Source organism: Theropithecus gelada, chromosome 14 (genome assembly GCF_003255815.1).
Source record: "Theropithecus gelada isolate Dixy chromosome 14, Tgel_1.0, whole genome shotgun sequence".
NCBI lineage: Eukaryota > Metazoa > Chordata > Mammalia > Primates > Cercopithecidae > Theropithecus > Theropithecus gelada.
The window spans coordinates 95059820-95078549 of record NC_037682.1 but is presented as its reverse complement, the minus strand read 5'-3'; the positions used below and the strand labels follow the sequence as shown (position 1 = coordinate 95078549).

Here is an 18730-nt window from a genome sequence, read left to right as displayed (position 1 = left end):
ATATTTATGAAAAGCAAGTAGTTTTGAACCCAATATTTTTATTGTGCACACTAAAGCCTTTCATATCTACACCATAATTACAATAAAATCATCAGAATAAAAATAATGGAAAAGGGAAATTGAGAAAATATGAAAATGATCACTAATAACCATACTCAATCATTAAAAATGGAAAATGTAAAAATATCTAGAACAAGAAAACTCACCTAGATAGATTGAAAATAGCTACCAATTTTCTGCCCAATACTTTAGCATCTTTAAAACCTTCTGAATAGAGAATAACTTCTGCAATAAGCTCATTGTCCGGACGAGACATAGCTACAGGCCTGAAAAGCTGTTTAAGATTATCAGGCAGTTTTTGTCTTCCTCCATAACCTTTTCCAGCAGGATTCATAGTGATAAAAATTCCAGAATTCGAATTTACTTCTACCTGAAATATTAATTTAAGTATTTAATATTAAATTAAATAAAATATTTAACATACAGGCATCATTTATATTTGAAACTATAAATATAAAATATACTGCCAACAGAAATTTTATTGACATATTACTACATACAAATCTTATACCTTAGCTAAAGGTAACCTCCAATGTACTCACCACCTCCTTACTCAATATATGATAAATTCCTTAGGACCCACGCTGCTTTGCAGAGCTTATTTATAATCAGTTTTTTGAGGCTGAATGTTTAAGAGATACTAATTTAATTATCTATTTATACATTAAATATATGTTTACTGAAAGCCCTCTTAGTACTAAATACTTTGTTAAGTACACAGAGACAACTGAACTAAATAATGGTTTAAGCCACTCTGGAGCTCAGAGTCTATCTGGTATTACAGAGAGGCAATCATAACATAATAAATATTATGGCAGGGAAGAACTGAATGTGATAATAGCACTTAGTAGGAGGATTTTCAGCAAAACCCTAAGAATAGAAGCTAAATTAGAATGTGTAAACAACGAATGGGCAATTAGTAAGTAGAAGCATCTAGAGTAGAAAAACCAAGAAATCTAGCTATAAAGGAAAGAAAAGAGAAAGAGGGAGTATGAATCAGGGAAGGTTTGTTTATGTTTTAGTTATTATTAAGATGAAAAAGATGTGATTATGTTTAAAACCTGATGAAGAACTGGTAAAGGAGGGAAGATTGAAGCGATAGCACAAGGGATAATAAGGTCCCGGGGAAGAGTATTCCAAAGCACAGGTGAAAAGATTAGTATTGGTTGGGAGAAAAGGTAACTCTTTCTAAGAGAAGAAAAAAAAGTGAATGTAGAAGAAACTATATCTTCATGGCAGGTAATTCTCACTGAATAGGTTCTCCTCTTTTTCTTTGTGAAGAGTTTAAACATCACATAAATAACATGTTAATTTAGAACTGGTCTTACTTTCTTGAGCTACCTAGAAAAATTCGTACTGTGAAGATGTTATTTTATATAACATGATAATTTCTTAGCTCTTACAACTTTCTGTATTCAGCAATCCACATTATATAAAAAAGTGTACATTTTCTGTACAAATGAATTTATATTCTAGTGACATTAATGTATATCTCCTATGGGGAGAAGTGAGGAACAAAATAGCTAAGTGTTTGTTGTTTTAACATTCATATAGAATAATGATGAAAAACATGTGCTTCATTCTGCTCCTATGCTTGAAAATTAAACAAAAAACTTGTGCTCAGAATTAGACAGACCTGGGTTCAATTCCTAGCTCCACTTCTTACTCTTACTTACGAAGTCTTAGTTTCTTCATCCACAAAGCAGGGAAAAAACTAATAGCACCTACTTCAAAGGGTTGTGGTAATTATTAAATGAGACAATACATTAAGGCACTGTGAGCAATGTCAGCACAGATAATAGCATAATATGTAATACAACAATATAAATATTACTATAACTGAATTATCCAAAATGGAAAGTTTAAAAATGAATAATGGGCTGGGCACAGGGTCACGCCTGTAATTCCAGCATTTTGGGAGACTGAGGCGGGTGGATCACCTGAGGTCAGGAGTTCAATACCAGTCTAGTCAACATGATCAAACCCCATCTCTACTAAAAACACAAAAATTAACTGGGTGTGGTGGCGGGCACCTATAATCCCAGCTATTTAGGAGGCTGAGGCAGGAGAATTGCTTGAACCTGGGAGGCGGAGGTTGCAGTGAGTCAAGATCATACCATTGCACTCCAGCCTGGGCGACAAGAGCAAAACTCTGTCTCAAAAAAAAAAAAAAAAGAAAGAATAATGAAAGTAGGACCTAAAAAGGGTAAGAAACCTCAGAAACATTTTATAGCTAAAAAAGCTTATCACACAGGTTACAGATTAGAAACATGGGTGTCAGGAGAAATAAAAAGAGAATATTGCTTGAGTATGAGTAATATCAAGTCTTACAAAATATTTTAATTCTTTAAATTCCCAACATATGCTATACCTCCTTGCCAAGCAGTTCACATACAGTTCTATGATTCTTCAAAGCATCTTGAATTGTCTGGATTTGCATAGAAACGGCTGACAGTACAGATTCTTCCAGCCTATTAAATTCATCAAAACAACCCCAGGCCCCGCACTTCACCAAACCAACAAATATTCGTCCCATTGACTTCACATCGATGCCCTTAAAAACAACAATAAAAATGATATTCATTAAAAAATAATTAAAATCTCCCTAACTACTTAATATTTAATGTCACTTATTGATAAGGTAACAATTTCACCCATCCATGCTTCTTTTGCTCATTTTAAAATAGGGATTAAGTAGCTACTCTTTCAAAACCCAGGTTGATTTCAAGGGATAAACAAAATAATACATGTGAAAGTGTTCTAAAAAGTTTACAGAACAGGCCGGGCGCGGTGGCTCAAGCCTGTAATCCCAGCACTTTGGGAGGCCGAGACGGGCGGATCACGAGGTCAGGAGATCGAGACCATCCTGGCTAACACGGTGAAACCCCGTCTCTATTAAGAAATACAAAAAAACTAGCCGGGCGAGGTGGCGGGCGCCTGTAGTCCCAGCTACTCGGGAGGCTGAGGCCGGAGAATGGCGTGAACCTGGGAGGCGGAGCTTGCAGTGAGCTGAGATCCGGCCACTGCACTCCAGCCTGGGTAACAGAGCAAGACTCCGTCTCAAAAAAAAAAAAGTTTACAGAACAAATACAAGATTTTGTGTTAGTTACTCTTTAAGTCAAAATACAAATTATATACAAAATGTTTTTAAAACTGCCATCTGAAATGAATAGATTTTTCCTTTTGTATTATTCTCTTTACTAAAACATCTGTCTACAATGTAATATAAATATTCATTCTGTATTTAAAATTATTTGTTTGCCATAGTTCTTAGAAAAGTTTTGGACTACACTATGTACAACCTCTGTCCATTTTACATTTCAGTTTAAACAAATTCTGTCTTCAAGTAATTTAAATGTACTGATTTTTAAGTAGAGTATTTCGTATACTAATAGAAACTAATCTAAATATGATTAACCCATTGTTACAAGTTTTGATAATTATTTATTCTACCTCATCACAATTAAAGACTAAAACTTGTCTTCCAAGAAGTCCACCTAAAGCCTTTACTGACTCCGTTTTCCCAGTTCCAGCTGGTCCATAAGGATTTCCTCCAAGTCCCATCTTCATAGCTTGAGTGAGTGTTAAGTAGCACTTGTCTGTCAATGGAGTATAAACCAGTTTGGAAGCATTACCCTATATAAGAGCAACACAAAGTCAGAGTATTCATGTTCTATTCAACATTTACAAATATTTTTGCAGCATGAGATCCTAGTTAAAAAGATAAAAGTACCACAAACAGGTTAAAGTTTTTAACATAGAAAAATATCCAAAATTTTTTCTAGTGAAAGAAGCTTTCTAAACACAAACTGAAATCAAACTTATTTTTCAAGAAAGTATTTCATACTATACTCAGTACATTGTTAGGTTTCAAAATTGTTTCTCAAGTTCTTGTTAATGGCACAAAATACACTTCTAAGGAAAACAAATCCAAAATTATTATACAGTAATCATCCCATTTCATATTTTAAAATTTATATAAACTATTTCCTTGACTCTTGTGATATCCACAAATCAGAACTATTTTGGAGATCACCAAGTGTAATTAATTTGAAAAATTCTTATGAAATTAATCATTTTAATTTATCAAATAATTCTCAAAGTTTCTACTAAACTGTAGGGAAAACAGACTCCCATTCCAGCTACAATTTACGGTGTGTTTTTCCTCGATTTAGGTAGATAGATTTGGGTCTCAAATACATTTCCCTTTTGAAAAAGTCAATTGGCAGCTCTCCTAACATAGGTTTATTAACAATATTGTAAATATATTTTGATGATCCATTCATTATGATAGAAAAAGACAGAGGCAACAGCTGGAATTTTTAAGAACATGTTACATTAACTAGGTTATTTGTCTGAAAATTTTTTCATCGTACAAACTAAAAAATATTTAGCAAACATTTTAGCATAGTTAAAATTACACTAATTTTTGCCTTGTATAAGGAGACACAAACCAAATTGCTTCGACTGAGGTTGTCTATATTCAGTTCACCTTGGACGAAGATATATTTCAAATTGTATATAAACGCAACTCCAAGTAAAGGTACATTTTTGAGAATTCAGTACAATACTAGCAACATGTTAACTTTTTTGTATCTAGAATGAAGTTTCACTCTTATGTGACACCTTTCTAATTCTGATTAAACAAGACAATAATACTAAAAATATTATGGAAAAATTACTACTTAAATACAAAAGTATTTCTACCAATAACAAATTTCCTTTAAAGTAAATAATTTCTAATTGGCAATATAAAACACTGCCACAACTCATACCTGATATTCATAAGTATACTGAAATTCAGAATCCACCATTTGAACACAACATGTATGATCACTTTTCATATAGAATCTAAGTTGTTTTTTCCAGGCCCAGTCCTCAGTTGTATGAACTTGAATTTGGTTTAACTGCTTTACCACATCAATATTATGGATAATGTCAAGAATTAGGGCTTTAAGTTTAAGCTCCAGGATGCCCGATTCTAGGCACAAATAAAAATATTGACAGTTGGAGAAAATGTTAGCCTGTGATTTCTATAATTTATGATTATGTGTACAGGTGAGTTCTCAATGAATTTAAATGGTAATTTCATGACACACATGAATGGTATAGTAATACAAATCACATAAGCTAAAAAAGTCAAATCTACCAGTAAGTAAGAAATAAGAATTTTGAGTATAAAAATTAAGATATCAAAATTCCAAGAAAAAGGAGTTTCAGTTTATTCAAAGGAGTAAGCACACTCCACCCTGCTTCTCCCTCTTAATGCAGGCATAAAAACTTGTTGGACAACATACATTGAACTGCTATTTAGAACTCTGAAAAGGGTAGCAGGCAAATTGAGGAAGACCAGAATTAGAAGTGACACCAAACCAGTGGTGGATTTACCATTGTCTTTTTCCCCCCTTCTGGCAACCCTAGGACCATACCCAATGCAGCCAGAAACCCAAATTGGTGTAGAGAGAGCTCTAGAAGACCACCTCTAGCTCAAGCTTTAGAAGGAAAGGAGTCTTCTGCTAGCTATCCCACTGGCAGCTGGGACCCAGAAGTCCCTAAAACTCCAGAGGAGCTGTGATGTCAAGAGAGGAGGCAAACTCAAATTGCACAAAAGTGTGCAAGAAGATAAAGTACATGAACCCCAGCTTTTCTGGCCAGAGAAACAAACCAGAAGGCTGAGGGAACCATAAAACGCCGGGAAGATCATGGAGAAGAAGGAGATTGAAAAAATAACCCCATAAACTTCTTTAGAAACTCCTGGACTCATTGCCAAGGCGTGGTGCATGAATAGATCTCATTCTAATCAGAAACCAAAGACTGGAATTGGCTACTAGGGAACACATGAGAGGCAGACTGAAATAGCACTGCAAAGATTTGAAAACTGACTGACACCAGAACCATAACCCACAGAAAGCTGGCTACAACCTGCAGTCTGAACCCAACAGGATCAGTTGCTAAAACAAAAATATCAATATTATCCAGAGGATTTAAACAAAACCCAAACCCTCATAACATAATATTCAAAATGTCCATGATATCATCCAAAATTATTCAACATGCAAAGAACCAAGAAAATCTCAATTCACATAAGAAAAGACAATAATAGGTACCAGTATCTAGATGACATACACATTGAGGTTATCTGCAAAAGACTTTAAAGTACTATTATTGCCAGGCAAAGAGGCTCAAGCCTGTAATCCCAACACTCTGGGAGGCCGAGGCGGGAGGACTGCTTGAGCCCAGGAGTTTGAAACCAGCCCGGGCAACATGGCAAAACCATGTCTCTACAAAAAATAAAAAAGTCAGCCAGGCATGGTGGCACGTGTCTGTAATCCCAGCTACACAGGAGGCTGAGGTGGGAAAACTGCTTGAGCTCAGGAGGTCAAGGCTGCAGTGAGCCACAGTCTCACCACTGCACTCCAGCCTGGATAACAGAGCAAGAACCTGTCCCTGCCCTCCAAAAAAAAAAAAATACTTTAAAGCCTTTAAAGCCCTATTATAAAAGTGCTCTAAGAAGTAAAAGAAGTAAAAGGTGAAGACTTTTAAAACAAGTGGAAAGACAGAATATCTCAGCAAAGAAATAAAAAATATAAATAAATAGAAATTTTTAAGCTGAAAAATACTAAATTCTTAATTCTTTGAAAATCACTGAATGGACTCAATATTGAAATGGAAATAATAAAGGAAAGAGGCAGTGAACTTGAAGACAGAGCAGTAGAAACTGTGCAGGCTAATAAAGAGAAAAAATTTAAAAAAAAAAAAAAAAAAAAGGCAGCACCTCAGAGATCTAAGCCCATGTCAAAAAGTCTAACATTCATGTCATGAGAAACTCAGAAGTATAGGAGAAAGACTATAATACAGAAAGAGTATTTGAAGAAATAAGAGCTAAAAACTTCCCAGATTTTGGTGAAAAACAAATATACAGATTGAAACTGAGACAACCCCAAATAGAATAAATGCAAAGATGTGTCTATATCACAATCAAACTACTGAAAACTAAAGAATATGATAAAGTCTTGAATGCTGCCAAAAAAAAGAGTAATGTATTACTTATAGAGGAATAACAACTCAAATGACTGTGGATTCCTCATCAGAAAACATATAGCTCAGATGGAAGTAGAACACTTCAAAAGCTGAGAGAAAAGAATTGTTAACCCAGGATAGCCACTGAAAAATTCTTCAGAAATAAAGGTAAAATAAGACATTCTTGGGTAAAGGAAATCTATGTGAATTCACAGGCAGCACACCTTTCCCAAAAGAAACACTAAAAGAAGTTCTTTAGACAGAAGGAAAATGACACTAGAAGGAAACCTGGAACATCAGGAATAAAGGAAGGGCAACAGAAATGGTAAACATCTAGGTATATATAAAAGATTGCTGTCCTCCTCCTAAGTTTTCTCAAATATCTTTGATGGTTAAAAGCAAAATTTATAATATAATTTCATGGAGTTTTCAGTGTATGCAGATGTAAAATAGTAAGACAACTACAATATTAAAAGGAGAGAATAAAAAAGCCTATAGGGTAGTATGGTTTCTATATTCTATTTAAGTTAGTAAATTACTGATTCAAAGTACGTTATAAAAATTTAAGTATATATGTTGTAATTCCTCGAGTAATCACCAACACAGATATATAGTCGAAAACACAATAGGTAAATTAGGATAGAATACCAAAAAATAACCCAAAACCAGGCAGAAAAGGGAATGTTTTTTCCATACCAGTATTCCCTGGATCCTCAGAACTTGTATCAATGTTAGTGTATTGTTCTAACTTATTCACCAGTTGTGTTTCAATCTGATGAAGACTATGATCTTTAATGGCATTTTCTACATCTTCAGTGAATTTAATCTGCTCCGCCAAGCATAAAATCTATTGAATAAAGAAAAAACATATTTTTAAAAGGTGAATTTACTTAGAAATGTTTTATACATTTAAAGAAAGACATCTTTTTTTCAAATTGCCAATTGTATATTGGATATCTCCATCTTAATGTCATATTGGAACCTTAAATATTAATAGAGTAATAACAGTAGTAGAAAAAGCATTGTATGATGCAGCCAAGCCTACTTCACAGAACTCATTTCATACTATACTCTACCACCAGCCTATTTTTTTCTGGTCCTATAACTCACTATGTTTATTGCAACCTCAAAGCCTTTGTATTTTCTTCCCCTCTCTTCAGAAATGGCTGCTTTTCAACCAGTAAACTACAAAGATATCAAAGTATGATGCATTCTAATTAGTAAAAGGGCAATCTTTAGCATTTCAAAATAATTTCTTAATATACTACCGAAGGCTACAATAGCAAAATTCCAATATTCTCCTAAATTAAGATCTGCCTTGGCCGAGCACATTGGCTCACGCCTCTAATCCCAGCACTTTGGAAGGCCGAGGTGGGCGGATCACTTTAGGCCAGGAGTTCGAGACCAGCCTGGTTAACATGGAGAAACCCCGTCTCTACTAAAAAATACAAACATTACCCAGGTATAGTGGCGCATGCCTGTACTCCCAGCTACTTGGGAGGCTGAAGCACAAGAATTGCTTGAGCCTGAAAGGCGGAGGTTGCAGTGAGCCAAGATCGCACCCCTGCACTCCATATCAGAGCAGACTAAGCTGCTGTCTTACTCCAACTTAAATCATTCTATAAATATTACATTATGGTTCTTTTATGGAAGACAAAGCCAATTAGTAACTCATTTCTAAGCAAAGTCGTCGCCCAAACAAACTTTGTGGTATGAAACTCATCAGCTTCTTTAATCAGGTATATGATGAGGCATTTACGGAGAACCAAATCTGCTTTTGAGAAAAAGACTTTGCTTTTTGATTTTTATGTGAAAATGTTCCTTTGCCACCTCCAAGCCTAATCCTAGGCAATACTACTGAATTTCTATATTATGAATGCATATCAATAAACTTAATTTTTTATAGTCGGCTACATAATTTCTGTGAATGGCTAACGAAAGTTATAGTTTACAGTCTTGGGTTATAAAATCACATTACTGTTAAGACAGCTGGATAGGAACTAATATTATTATTTACCTAAAATGTAATGACAACTAGGGGTGCTCTGCAAACATTATGAAACAACCTTCAAAATGACTTGATAATGTGGGTTCTTGAAAGTCATGTAAGTAAAGTAAGTGTCAAAATGTTCTACTCAGGATAACTGGCAAAGATTAGTATTTAAACCAAAGTCAGATTCTTTCCACTTTACCACACTGCCTCCTTCACAGACCAGAAAGCGCCCTCTCTACCATTATTTCAGGTCCATACAAAAAAAAGTAACTGAATTATCAGTACCTAATAACCAATTATGCGACTCAATCCCCTTATGTAAAACTCTTGAGATCAATATTTCCTAGCATTAACTGCTAATAAACTAGAATTCTTTATTTTAGTAATGATTTACATGTTTAGTAGTTCACACTTTTACTTGACTGCTCAAGGGCCTGGAGGTAAGTTGCAGGCTGAAATCCAACAACTTTCTTTAGCCTATTATCTCCCACTATATCTCCTGACACAATTGTCATTTCCCTAACCCAAATATTATACAATATTGCTTTTGTAGACTTTTTTATACTGTGTCTTTTATTCTAAGTTGATTTATAAATCCTATCTGGAAGTTGACCGAGTACTAGGGAATATTTTTAGTGGTAATAAAGCAGTCTACTCTGGTTCTACAATGGCTTTGATTATTCAGTGATGATTACTTGTATTTTTCTTTAGGAACTTGAGCATTTTTGAAACTTTTCAGTTTGCCTTAAAATGCTAAAAGATACAAATGGCATGTATGAGAAAATGGTTCAGAATGTAAACTGTTCCAAGCTTCCATACAGTGAGAAAATCAACGTAAAAACCTGTTCCAATAGCCACCACATTTTTTTTTCTTTGAAAAGCAAATAACTTTGAGAGCTGCTGGGTAGATTTTTCTGAGACATCATGAAACATCCCAATGTCTACCATCCACAGTCCCTAAGAACTAAAGTTCCTGATGACCTACACCTGTAACATTAGTCTGGCCCAACTAGTAAACAATGCAGGATGTTTAACACAAGTCTTAGTGCCACATTTTGATATAGACTGATACAAATTTTGTAGGCTAAATATCTAGTACCCAGTGTTCAGGGATGAACACCTATTAACCCTGAGCTGCAGCAATCTCTGTAACTCACCATATGACCTCACTCTCACTGTCAATATTACAGTTTAGTGTTATGACTGTTTCAGATGTACACTAATACCTGCTAAGTTCCTGCCAGCTCCAATGCTTAGATGATCCCATGGGAGGGGTGGACGGGTAGGGTACAGCAGTGTTATAGATCCTGTGCCTCTCCATCATGATGGACTAATCATTTGGAACCAGGAAGCTATTAGATGCCTGGTTCCCTTCTCCCCATCCTACTCACCACTGGCCTAGGTTGCTTGGATCTCAATTCATCCCCACACTTTACAGCTGAAGGAACAGAGACTCAGAAGTTAAGCAATTTGTCCGTTAACTATTAGATAAAGGGAGAAAACAGATGTGATTTATCTGAGCCTCCTGGCTCCTAGGTCAGGGATCTTTCCACATACCATGCCTATGTTCCTTCTACACATAAGCCCCCTTACCTGTGAAGGGAACAGAGATGGGTCAACGGCACCTTGAGAACTTCGCCCAGTAGTAACACATTCTTTCAACAACTGTTCCAAAGTTTTCTTCATTTCCAAGGCCAAATCATTCAACCATGTCTGAAAAAGAAATTGGAAAATAATATCAATAAGACATAAAATAAATATAGAATCTACTGACTAACTCTATATTTTTATTTCAGGACAGGGTATTATACTTTCCTATTGATCATGACACTCCTAAAATGTGTTATAGGAATATAATTCTTTATTTTCTTAATAAACAGTTTAAATAATTTGAACAATTTTTTTCACCTCTTAGGATAACAATGAGTGTGAAAACTCATAAACTTGTGGCTAAAACTACCATGACTATATCTATACAAGCCAACATAATATGAGCATTTAAAAATTGACCCATTAGCTTCATCATTATGATGAATCAAACCAGATAGTTTGGCCAATAAATCAGAGTCAAAATGGCTGGCTAAGTTCCCTGGCTCATGCTGTCCTGGTGATCTTATATTCATAAAGTTGTAACCATAGGAAGGGATTGCTTCATCAGCATTAAATGTATTATTTGGGGGCTGAGATTGCTTCATCCAACAAAACTAATTTTGTTTCAAAGTGAAAACAATGTAGTTTTCCACTCACTTGATTATATATAAAATAATAAAAAGTTAAACTAACAATGATCATTGATAGAAACAACAATGAATATGAATCACTTCTTAACCTTAAAAATATGTCATTTGTAACAAAAAGGCAAAAGCTGCAATCTTAGCCTTTCATCATTGCGTACTTAAATTACTCTGAGTTCCAGTTTTTTTTTTTTTTTTTTTTCAATCTGTAGAGCATTTTCCAGTACTGAAAATAGCATCAAAATTCACTGAAGCTAAAGAATGAGAATCCGCCTCTCAGTGCATGGCAACAGAGACACCTTCTCTGCTAACAATCATAAAGCTTCCAGAGTTTCAACTTTTCCTTTGCTGGTATACCTGCTCTAGCCCAGTTGCTAAAATTTAAGCTCTGTCTCTCTGTGTACATCCAACAAAACTACAAAAGGAAAAACAACAAAACTCTTAACCAAATATGATTATCAAATCTCCCAGGTTTTCAATCAACTGATTTATGTACTCAATATCCAATAAAATGTTGAAGCCTAACCAGGAATAAACATTTTGCTAGGCTGTATGGACATGCACGTGACAAGGCATGGGCCCTGGCTTCCAGTTGGAAGATAATTTGAAACTGAAAAATTACAATTCCATGTGATGCAATCTATTGCTAGTTAGTTTTAGCTATATGCCTATAATAGGTCTTTGATCAGTTTACTTCCAGTCCTGCAGAACTAGTTAATCGATAGTTGTTGGCTTACTGCTCACCCAAATTATCTTATACAAATTCATATTTTAAAGAGTAAAGACATCTAAAATTTATTGAGTACCATTTTCCAAGCACTAAATAGTGTACTGAAAGCCAATTATCTCATCTAATTTTTAATTGAAAGTCTTTGCAACAGTTACAGGTTGAATACCCCTAATCCAAAAATCCAAAATTCAAAATCCTCCAAAATCTAAAACTTTTTGAGTTTGACATGATGCTCAAAGGAAACGCTTATTGGAGCATTTTAGATTTTCACATTAGGGATGCTGAACTGACATAATGCAAATATTCCAAAATCCAACAAAATCTGAAATCTGAAATACTTCTGGTCCCAAATACTTTGGATAAGAGATACTCCAACTGTACTGAGATTACCATTTTACTGATTAGAAAACCAACACTCTAAGTCACATAGCTATTAAGTTATGGAGCTAAGATTAATATCTAAGTTTTTTTACTCCAAGGCCAAGGTTCTTTTCAAAATTACATGCTGCCTTCCAAAGACTAAAAAATCCATATTCTTTTTAATATCAAAACACTCTGAAACTAACAAAACAAATCATTTTTTAAGATATGAGCTGAGTTCCCTAAAATACCTAAATTAACCAACTTCACCCTCTAAATTGACTAAATTATTTTAGAAACGAAGTTCATATATAGTTAATTCTTTTTGTTTTCATATTTGAAAAAGAATTGCTTACCTCTACATTATTTGATAGAAGAACTTTATTTTTAAAAGGTACAACTTCTCCCTCTAAAGATTTCATTGCAGTTATATGTTTTGATTCCTCATCAAAGCAAACACTGTTAATACCTGAAATATAAAAGCAACAATTGAAATGCAAAAGGATTAAAGACATAATTATTAGATACAATATGTGTGTCAAATAGTGTTAATATATACCCTAAAACATATATAATAATTGAATTATAATGTATACCACATAATATATAGTGCTCCTAGTGTTTAAATGTCCTATTGAGGGAAAAAAAATCACTTTCTGGATCAATATTCTTATCACTCATCTGAAATATTTCTTATCAATATCTAACTATACATGGCATGATTTGCTGGTCAAATTTGTGAATGTTTAGATATTTCTATATATGTTTGTTTATTCATTCCTACCATTTTCCAGAAAAAAAAATTTAGGCAACCTACTCAACTAGTATGTACCAATCAGTAAGAACTGTCCTAACTCACATTCTTGGGGGAGTGAAAAATGTTACAACCTCTCTGGAAAATGATTTGGCAGTTTCTGAAAAAGTTAAACATATACTTACTATATGACATAGCAGTTCCAAAACTAGGTGTTTATCTGATACAAATAAAAATGTATGTCTACAAAAAGACTTGTATGATTGTTTAACAGCTTTATTCATAATAGCCAAAAACTGGAAATAACCCAGATGCCCATGAACAGGTAAATGTGTTGACGGCAAATAAGACTTCCCCCTCCCCCAAATTTGCATATCACTTTATAGTATATAAAAAACTTGAACATACTATGTAATTTCGATCTTCACAAAAAACTATGTTATTATTTGTAATATAAAGAAGAAAACTAGGCCGGGCGCGGTGGCTCAAACCTGTAATCCCAGCACTTTGGGAGGCCGAGACGGGTGGATCACAAGGTCATGAGATCGAGACCATCCTGGCTAACCCGGTGAAACCCCGTCTCTACTATAAAATACAAAAAACTAGCCGGGCGAGGTGGCGGGCGCCTGTAGTCCCAGCTACTCGGGAGGCTGAGGCAGGAGAATGGCGTGAACCCGGGAGGCGGAGCTTGTAGTGAGCTGAGATCCGGCCACTGCACTCCAGCCTGGGCGACAGAGCGAGACTACGTCTCAAAAAAAAAAAAAAAAAAAAAAAAAAAAGAAGAAAACTAAATTTCAGAGAGGTAATTTGATGACCAATTAATAAACAGTAGAGAGATTGGTTGAATGAAAGGCTTCTGATTGCAAGTGTTTGTTTTCTACTACCTCCCACTGCCCAAATCATATTTACAAATATAAGCATCCTAAAGCTTCAGATACACAGGAATTGATAAATATTTCTGTACAGGACCAGAGAGTAAATATTTTAAGTCTAATGAACCATATGGTCAGTGTCAACTACTCAACACTGCATTCATAGCATGAAAGCAGCTATAGACAACAATACATAAATTACTGTGCAGGATTATGTTTCAACAAAACTTTATTTAAAAAACAACAAGTAGTGATCCAGATTTGGTCCATGGGTTACATTTTGCTGATCCTTGATTATTAGTTAAAATGATGAAAATTATTTTGCTTCATAAATTTAATTTGAAAAATAGAGCTCTTTTCTATAGAGCTGTTTGCTCTATAGAAGCATTCATTTGCTTGCTCTTTCCAAGCAAATTAAGTATTTTAAGAAAATAATAGTCATTATTTTGGTAATAAGCCTATTCCATTTGCCACTAATAAGTATCCCATTAAAGTGACTCTACAACATCAAAGCATTTGACATTACACTTTTCCCCCATGTAATCTCACCTGTTCCCATAGCTTAACTATTATTTCTATATGGATGACGCCTACATTCTCACCTAGGTCTCTTCACTGACAATAACTGCCTATGGAGTATCTCCACCTGGATGTCACTCAGGAGACCTTAAACTCAATAAGGAAGGGGCATATTCTCCTTCACTCCAGGCCTTAGAACAGCCTATTCCCACTGCCTGCCTACCTTTTTCTAACTAAGGCCTATACATTCTTCAGATATCACCCTAGATGTCACTTATTCATGATGCCCTAAAACTGAGCTAAAGGCCCTCACAGATGGAGCTATAGCACCACATACTTATGTCACTCACCGGAATTGTCACACTGTATTATATTTGTCAACTTACAACCTTGTCTCCCCTATTAAACCTTACGTTCTTTGGGTATAGGAACTGTATTTGGATCTATGAACTGACTACTGTATTCAGTAGTCTACTTAAGAGCATAACATTAGGCCTGGCAGACAGTTGAAACTCAATAAATATCTGTTAAATAAATGTTGACTCCTACCAGCAAAAAGTTTCTTAAGGTGAGACTGAATCACTGATGGGTTAGTAGACTGGCCCAGTATTTCTAATAAGTCATCATCACCAATAAAATAAAATCTTGGGAATGCTGAGCGTTTTTCCTAATAAAAATAGAAACAAAAAAATAGCTTTTGTTTTTCAAATAATTAAGATATCAAGTACTTTACAATTTATGATATATTTTTCTTAAAAAACATGCCTCCAAAAATTCATTTAATGATTTCTGACATCTTTGAAGCTGATCAAGTATTGTTAGTAGAGAATTTCTGATTCCAGCATGAGTAGTTAATGTTGTGACTCTATTGTCTTTCTTGATATCAGTCATTATTGATCTACAAAAGAAAAAAAAAGTATCTTCACATCTATTTTAACAATTTGGGGGGTAAAAAAAGGAGATTAAGACTTTTTTTTACCTGCTTAAAACAAACTAAAGGTAACACTATTATAACAGTAGTATACTTCTAGGAATGTTAAAAATTAATATCACACTACCATTTTTAACTTCCCATATTATAAATTATCTTATATATTTCATTTGCTAAGCTAATTTTAAGCCCTAACTAATAGAGAGCTTCTAGTGACGGCAAAAGACATCGAATAATTTCTAGAAATATTTAAATAAAATTGTGATAAATGTTAAAAAGGAAAAGTAAAGTATTGTTAAAATAAGGTAGATAAAGTAAAAAGTTAAATAAATAAAGTAAAAAGTTAAAATACTTTTTAGGTATTTTAGCCACTAAAATGGCTAATAGGGCAACCCATAACCTAGGACTTCTTTAAGGAAGTAATTTAAATTGATATGTGGATAAAGAATAAAAAGAAAAAGTGAGTGAGTAGAAGTTTCTGGCAAAGATTCTGGGAAAAAGATAGGTATGTCCGAGAAACTAAAAGCCAGAGTCACTAAAGCAAAATGGAGAGCAGCACAAGAAAAGTATACAGAAATGAACAAGGAGCAGATCATGCTTTATCCCTAGCACGATGGGAAACTATTTTAAAGTTTTATTTACAGGAATAAAAGAAAGTGCTGAACCTGCATTTTTAAACAATTACTCCGGCTGTTGTGTGAAAAACTTATATAAGAGCAAGTCAGAAGGTTAATGTGCGTAATCCAAGTGAGAGACACAGAATATTAGAATAGAAGTACAGATATACTTCTGTACTGGTGTTTGGTTCCAGATACACTAAGTAGGTTAGAATCAACAAAATTTGGCAACTTAATGTATGTAAAAGTGGAGAAAGAGGGAGATATCAAAGTCATACATCATGTCTCTGCTTTCAACAATTAGGTTGGGCCATTTATTGAAATAGGAATCAAAAAGAAAAAAGATTTGTTGGAAAGGAACTGGTAAATTAAGCTCATGAATTCAGTTTTAGCCTACTGTTTCAGCATGGTTGCTAGATTTGGGGCTCAGAGGAGAAATATGGACTGTACATGTAAGTTGAGGAGACCTAAGCACATAAAAGAGAACTGATGCTGGCAGTGGTGAAGATTACCTGAGAATACAGTGAGAACAAAATCAAAGGCTGAAGACTGGAGAATGACTACATCTAAAGGTTCAGAGACAGCTAAGGACTAGGAACTATGTGTACAACTAGAGAGACAGTCAGAAAACCAAGAGAGGACAATATCACAAAAGCCAATGGAAGAGACTTTCTAAGAAAGAAGAAATGCTCAACTCTAGTAAATCCTAATGAGAGATAAAGTAAAATAAAAAATGAAAAATGCCCTTTGAATTTAAAACAGGAAAGTAATTGGTGATTTTAGGAACTATGTATTATTAAGTAGAGTAGTAATAACAGAGACCACACCATAATGGTTCAAGAAGTAAATGCTTGAATGAGAGGATCCACTAGAGAAAGCTTCTCAAAAGGATCCTCTAGAGAAAGAGTTTGAATACACAGAGGATACCAATAATGTAAAAGTAATTTGCCTTTATTAAGCACTTCACGATATGAATTAATTAAAAAAAAAACTACCATATGTGTTTATGTATTACATCATTGTACTAACCTAAAATCTTCATCAACTCTGTTGAAGCGTGTCTGTTCTTTTGGCAATGCTCCACGACCGAAAATGGGTTCCAAATACACCCACTTTCTCTGAATATGATTTAAATTCTGCAGGTATTCATCTAACTCTGCAAATTTTCTTTCCCAAATTGATACTTTATCTTCAAATCCTTTATAATAAGGAGAATCCTTCAAGGATTGAAGAAGGCATCTATTATCTCCAACCTGATTTACTATATCTTTCCAGTCTTTAATCAGCTTCATAGTTCGACTTTGGCTGTCTTCATAATCGATTAATGTAAACACTGCTCCAACTCCCCAAAGATCAAGTTCACGTAAAGCTTCTCTGATTGTAACTTCACCTTGTGCCCGACTATTTAAATCCTATTTAACACAAAATATCCATGTTTATTAGTTCAACATTAATTATCACATAAGTAAATAACAGAAAAGTATTTTATGAAAAATATATTTTATCTGGCTTTTCAGCATAAGGCAAAAAAAAAAAAAAAAGTTAAGTGGCTCTATTCTACATGCAACCCAAGAAAATTACTGGCTATTTTATCAAATCATGTAAGATACTAAGTATCCTGGTTCACATGGTCAAAATACATACAAAGTTCTGCCTTATGCTTTTTACTTCTCTAAAAGAAAAGTAAAAAATTAAAGCATCCATCACAAAAGACAAAACTAGTTTGGCTTATTTAAAGTCTTACAGACTAAAAGGCCCATATTTGGAACAAAAGAAATTCAGGAATTATACTGTAATCTTATTGCAGATTCTGATACATCTAAAATGATTAACAATCAACTAGAGTTATCTTCTGCAAGAGTCATGCTTCATAACTTTTCAAGATTATTTAAAAATATTCCAGGGTTATTAACAAACACAAAGGTTTATTTTTTGGATAGGAAATAAAACAATTTGACATCAAGAGTCCTTACATTTTTGAATGGCCAGAAGGAAACACTAAAAGTCTGTCACTTGTAATAGAATTGTGGCAACTTTTACTTTTACCTGAGACCTTTTCTAAATCTGATTAGCAAACTGATTCTTGGTTTAGCTCTCTAGATTTGTGTATCCTCTAGCTTCTATGTGTAACATATCACATAATTTTTTAATTTCTTTTATGTAAAATGATTTGTGTTTGTTTACTTTTTGATTAAAGCTGATTCCCTTAAAGGACTAGCTTTTTTGTATTTAAGCAAAATATGAAGCAATATTGTACATTTAAAACGGCCAGACTTATGGGATATTTATAAAAGTGAGTCATACTTTAAGGTCCGCAGCTTTGGCTACAATTGTATCAGCTACTCTGAGCAAATCACCAAACAGTAGTTTCTCCAGACTAGTCCCCCTAGGAAGTCCAAGGAGACGAAAAAGGTCAAGCCAGTGATCTGGAGAAAGATGCTCCCCTCTCACATATTTCAAGATAGGAATGACGATCTGTTAAAAAAAAAAAAAAGAAAAAAGAAAAAAGAAAAAGTCATACGTATACACATATACATATATTAGCAAAATGCAAATTAGTATTTACTTTTATGCTTATTAGTTACCAAAATTTTAATTACTCCATCTTCTTGTTTAATAATCTTAAAATCATATTCTTAA

At 34.1% G+C, this 18730-nt stretch overlaps 1 protein-coding gene across 2 annotated transcripts in view; it reads right to left on the bottom strand.

The window, feature by feature from the left end:
• DYNC2H1 (dynein cytoplasmic 2 heavy chain 1) overlaps positions 1-18730 on the bottom strand; it is a 357072-nt gene that overhangs the window by 296857 nt on the left and 41485 nt on the right. For both annotated transcript variants that reach the window (XM_025357391.1, XM_025357392.1), the window contains exons 25-35: positions 18395-18565; positions 17120-17502; positions 15308-15440; positions 15092-15209; positions 12754-12866; positions 10667-10786; positions 7777-7927; positions 4836-5041; positions 3514-3696; positions 2432-2614; positions 207-430 (exon numbers count right to left, since the gene is read on the bottom strand). In XM_025357391.1, the coding sequence (XP_025213176.1) occupies positions 207-430; positions 2432-2614; positions 3514-3696; positions 4836-5041; positions 7777-7927; positions 10667-10786; positions 12754-12866; positions 15092-15209; positions 15308-15440; positions 17120-17502; positions 18395-18565 (1985 nt within the window). The remainder of the gene's footprint in view (positions 1-206; positions 431-2431; positions 2615-3513; positions 3697-4835; positions 5042-7776; positions 7928-10666; positions 10787-12753; positions 12867-15091; positions 15210-15307; positions 15441-17119; positions 17503-18394; positions 18566-18730) is intronic.